This window comes from Lactuca virosa, chromosome 7 (genome assembly GCF_052849685.1).
Source record: "Lactuca virosa cultivar CGN04683 chromosome 7, Lactuca_virosa_CGN04683_v6, whole genome shotgun sequence".
In the NCBI taxonomy this organism is placed as follows: Eukaryota; Viridiplantae; Streptophyta; class Magnoliopsida; order Asterales; family Asteraceae; genus Lactuca; species Lactuca virosa.
The window spans coordinates 224,809,976-224,814,227 of NC_136432.1; the positions used below are offsets into that span (position 1 = coordinate 224,809,976).

The following is a 4,252-nucleotide window of genomic DNA, read 5'->3' on the forward strand; positions in this document are numbered from 1 at the left end:
AACAAATTTGAATACTCAAAAAGATAGATAATTGTAAATTTCTTAGGTACCCTCTTTAAGGAGTGTCCTCGTCCTCAAACGACATCTTCAACTTCACACCTACAGTAAATTGCAGTCACAACATCAATCCTATGAGGAATTTACTTTCCCTGCCAAATTTCAAGAACTCAATCAAGATCCCAACCTTTTCTTTTTATGACAACTTTTAATTAACATTAAGAATGTTATTGTTAAAAATAGAATTGTACATAATATAATAATGGATAGAGTATAATGAATTAAGAATACATAATCTCGAAAACCAGATGTTGGTTTCCTTCCTATATTTCTTTCTTCAATGCATGTAGAGTTGAGTTTGATCCATTTCGTATAAATCTCCCATTCCGTACAAGTGATGCTTTCATTTAAAGGGGAAGCCGAGGAGGGAGAGGGAAACCAAAATTTTGGATATAATGGACGAATTTGGTAATAATACTAAATGAAAATGAAGATGTTTGGGGAATTTGCGTACGGTTTTATCATCAATAAGTGTAACTCCGAAATGGGTAAAATATTGATAATTTTAAAAGATTTCATATATGTTTGTCGACGATATGTATTAAATCGTTAATCAGTTGGTAGTCCGTTGCTGCAGATGGTTCCCTTTACAGACATATATATAATTAGTTTTTAATAGTGTTAAATGTGATTGATAAATGTTTTAAATGCGTTTTCAAAGATTTGATTTTCCCAGCTACTAACAATTAAAACAATTTTATTTTACCTATGATGTCAACCACCGGTCCAAATATGACAAATTTGCAAATTTTGAGATGCCAGAAGTATAGAAAAAAAAACCCACCGCTCCTGCCCATGTCAAGAAGAATAATATGAGTTGGCACGCGTCAATAGATATTGGTGCATCCATTAGCCACCATGACATCCTTCAGTAACAAGGATGGTTCCTATTGAAAACTGTCAACGTAGCCACACCTATATATATAAACGATATCAGTACTACTTCCCACAAACATAACATCTCTCTCTCTCTCTCTCTCTCTCTCTCTCTCTCTCTCTCTCTCTCTCTCTCTCTCTCTCTCTCTCCATAAAAGCAATAATGGCAAAGTCGAACTCTAATCTATGTGCTGTTCTTTTAATATCAATTCTAATAGTAGCAGCATCAGCAGGAAGTTTTTACGATGACATGGACATCACTTTTGGGGGTGAACGTGCTAAAATTCTGAATGGAGGTCAGGATCTTTCACTTTCACTCGACCAATACTCTGGATCGGGTTTCCAGTCCAAGCACGAGTACCTGTTTGGAAGGTTCGACATGCAACTCAAACTAGTACCAGGCAATTCTGCTGGCACCGTCACCACATTCTACGTGAGTACCATTGGTTGCAATCTTGAATTATATATATTGTCACTCATTTGTATTAATCTTTTAAAGGCTGATAATAACCATGTCTTTGTATTAAATCACATTAGTTGTCATCACAAGGTGCGGGTCACGATGAGATCGACTTCGAGTTCTTGGGCAACTCCACGGGAAACCCTTACACAATTCACACCAATGTGTATTCACAAGGGAAAGGAAACAAAGAACAGCAGTTCCACCTATGGTTTGACCCTACTGCAGCCTTCCACACCTATACCATCGTATGGAACAGTCTAAGAATTATGTAAGTCACGCATCCAACATAAACATTTGGTTCTCTTCCTTTCTCATGTTTTTCTACTGTTCCTAAACCTCTTTGTCTCTGCAGTTTCTTGATAGATAACATACCAGTAAGGGTGTTCAATAACAATGATGCTGCTGGAGTCCCATTTCCCAAGAGCCAACCCATGAGGGTGTATGCCAGCCTGTGGAACGCGGATGACTGGGCAACCCAAGGTGGGCGTGTGAAGACCGACTGGACTAATGCGCCTTTCACCGCGTCATACAGGAAATTCAATGCCAATGCCAACAAAGTTGGTCCCAATTCAGTATCTACAAGCTCAGAAAATGATAACCAGTCATGGAGTACCCAAGGACTTGATGCAGCTGGCCGAAACAGGATCCGATGGGTGCAAACCAAGCACATGATCTACAACTACTGCAACGACCGCAAACGGTTTCCCAATGGTATTTCAGCGGAATGCAAGAGCTCTAGATTCCTTTAAGCCTGCTTACTAACTTGATATCCATATTTTTTATTTTTTATTGATCGATTTCTGATCTTGATGATTATTTATTCTTTGATTCATTGTAAACATTCAAATTGAAATTACAAATAAATAAACAAGTATAAGATTCCGTTTTCACTTTAAAAAACACATTTTGTAACGACACACTACAATAATTGAAATTTATATAGCTTAGTTGCTCAAAATTAAAAGTCATTAGTAAAAGCATTATAATTTCTAAAACCCTTTTTCCATCGACACTACATACAAATTTCATTATGTGTAGAATTAACAACAAAAAATGATCCTGGTGGTCTATCATTGTTATCGATAGGAAACATTGTATATGGTTGAAATTTGTGCAACGGGGGAAATGTGTTTATTGAAGAAACACACGCATTTACTTTATGGCACAAAGACATGGGTATACGACTGAGTGATAGATGAAGATGTTAACTTTGAAACGAAGAATTCCGAATTTGAAAAGTGTGATTATTGACTTTTGTAATAAATGTATTCCTGGAAAGCAAAAGAAAGTTACATTTGTGAAGAAGGGTAGAAACAAGGAAGAAATGTTAAAGTCCCTTATGCCTCCGTTGATTGTAACTTCATGTATGATACGTTATGGACTAGGCCTTATATTGTCATGTAGTGGTTGTCATTAGCAGGTTGATGTCAAGTCGAAGAAAAAAAATTGGGTCGGGATTAAGCGGTTGTTATGCTATTTGAAAATTTTCATATTAGATTTGTGCAGAAAAAAGACTATGTCCTACGTTATTAAAACGATAGTGCATTTCACATTGCAAAGAATCTAGTGTTTCATGAAAGAAAAAATAATGTAGATGAAGTACCATTTTATCAAACAATCAATAAAGGATTGGACTCAGAACCTGAAGAATATCTTTGGTACTAAGAATCTACTAGACATGTTTAAAAAGGCAATCATATTACAGAAGTTGAATCTATGTAAAGCTTCAATTGCCTTTGAGATACTTGGAAAGATAGTTGGAAAGAAGGAAGGACTATAGAGAGATGTGGTTTACAAAGAGTAAGTTTAGGTGGCGCAAGATTGGTTGATCATCTTCCAAGTGGGAGATTGTTAGTTGAGGAGCCTGATCTACCTTTTGAGCTCATTGTCGCTATGGAGACCTCATTGTCGCTATGGAGACAGAGCATGGGCTCGTGTTACAGAGTGGCTACAAGGAAAGACTTCAGAGTAACTTTAGTTGTAAGTTGTACTAAAAAGATAAACAAGTACTATTTATGTTAAAATTAATATCCTGAATTTTAACTTTGTTACAGAATACACAAGCAAAATATGTAAACTTAAAAAAAATACAATAATTGCATATTGGTCTCAAATAGACTTCAACATATAAGTGCTAACACGGAAATGGGTAAAAAGTTGCTAATTTAGTGAGATTTCATATATGTTTGTTGATGATCAATATTAAATTGTTAATCACTTGGTAATAAAAAAAATTCTATATATGATGTCATATAATCGCGGTTACATAGATGCTTTTTATGAAAGGTTTTTTACCGCGGGGATTATAAAATTGGCTAACTTTGCTCAATTTTTTGATAGACAAATAATTGATGCAATTCCAAAAGGAGTTAGTCTTATGAGTGTCTTTGTAGCAGAGGTTATTAAATCGGTAGGGGCCGGTGGGCGTATTTCTTCTTATCTGTTCTTTTATTTTTCTTATGTAGAAATTTTTTTCTTAATTTACTATTTTTTTCGATGTTTGAATCTTGTTGACTAATCTCGCCAATATTGAACTTGGTAAAATGAAATGATTGAATAATTGAAAAATGAGATCATTTAGGAATACACATTGATGGTTCCCTTTACCGATGGTTCCCGTACTGATGGATATATAGCCAATATATGCTTGTACGTATTTATAGATTTGAGACGTACAGAACTATTATATATCGGTTTGATACTAAATATCATGTTGTTTTTCAGACTAATCTATTGTCTTGTTACGATAGTTTCAATCTCCCGTGGAGATATCCATTATGTTCACATGGTAGATACAAGTTCATCCCATTCAAGATACCATTTTTTTCTTGGCTTCTTTAAATGAATCCATTAAAT

General features: G+C 35.1%; 1 protein-coding gene across 1 annotated transcript; it reads left to right on the top strand.

Annotated features, from left to right (window-relative positions):
* Positions 1-1,044: 1,044 nt before the first annotated feature.
* Positions 1,045-2,278, top strand: LOC145123345 (xyloglucan endotransglucosylase protein 1-like). The gene is made up of 3 exons (XM_079058554.1): positions 1,045-1,366; positions 1,471-1,664; positions 1,749-2,278. The coding sequence occupies exons 1-3, from the start codon at positions 1,097-1,099 to the stop codon at positions 2,143-2,145; spliced, it is 861 nt and encodes a 286-aa protein (XP_078914680.1). The 5' UTR covers positions 1,045-1,096; the 3' UTR covers positions 2,146-2,278.
* The last annotated feature ends 1,974 nt before the right edge of the window (positions 2,279-4,252 follow it).

What these genes read in the sequence shown, in the direction of transcription:
- LOC145123345 (XM_079058554.1), top strand. Translation starts at nt 1,097, where the DNA reads ATGGCAAAGTCGAACTCTAATCTATGTGCTGTTCTTTTAATATCAATT. An exon ending in GCACCGTCACCACATTCTAC is followed by an intron (nt 1,367 to 1,470) that starts GTGAGTACCATT and finishes AAATCACATTAG; the next exon opens with TTGTCATCACAAGGTGCGGG. An exon ending in TGGAACAGTCTAAGAATTAT is followed by an intron (nt 1,665 to 1,748) that starts GTAAGTCACGCA and finishes TTGTCTCTGCAG; the next exon opens with TTTCTTGATAGATAACATAC.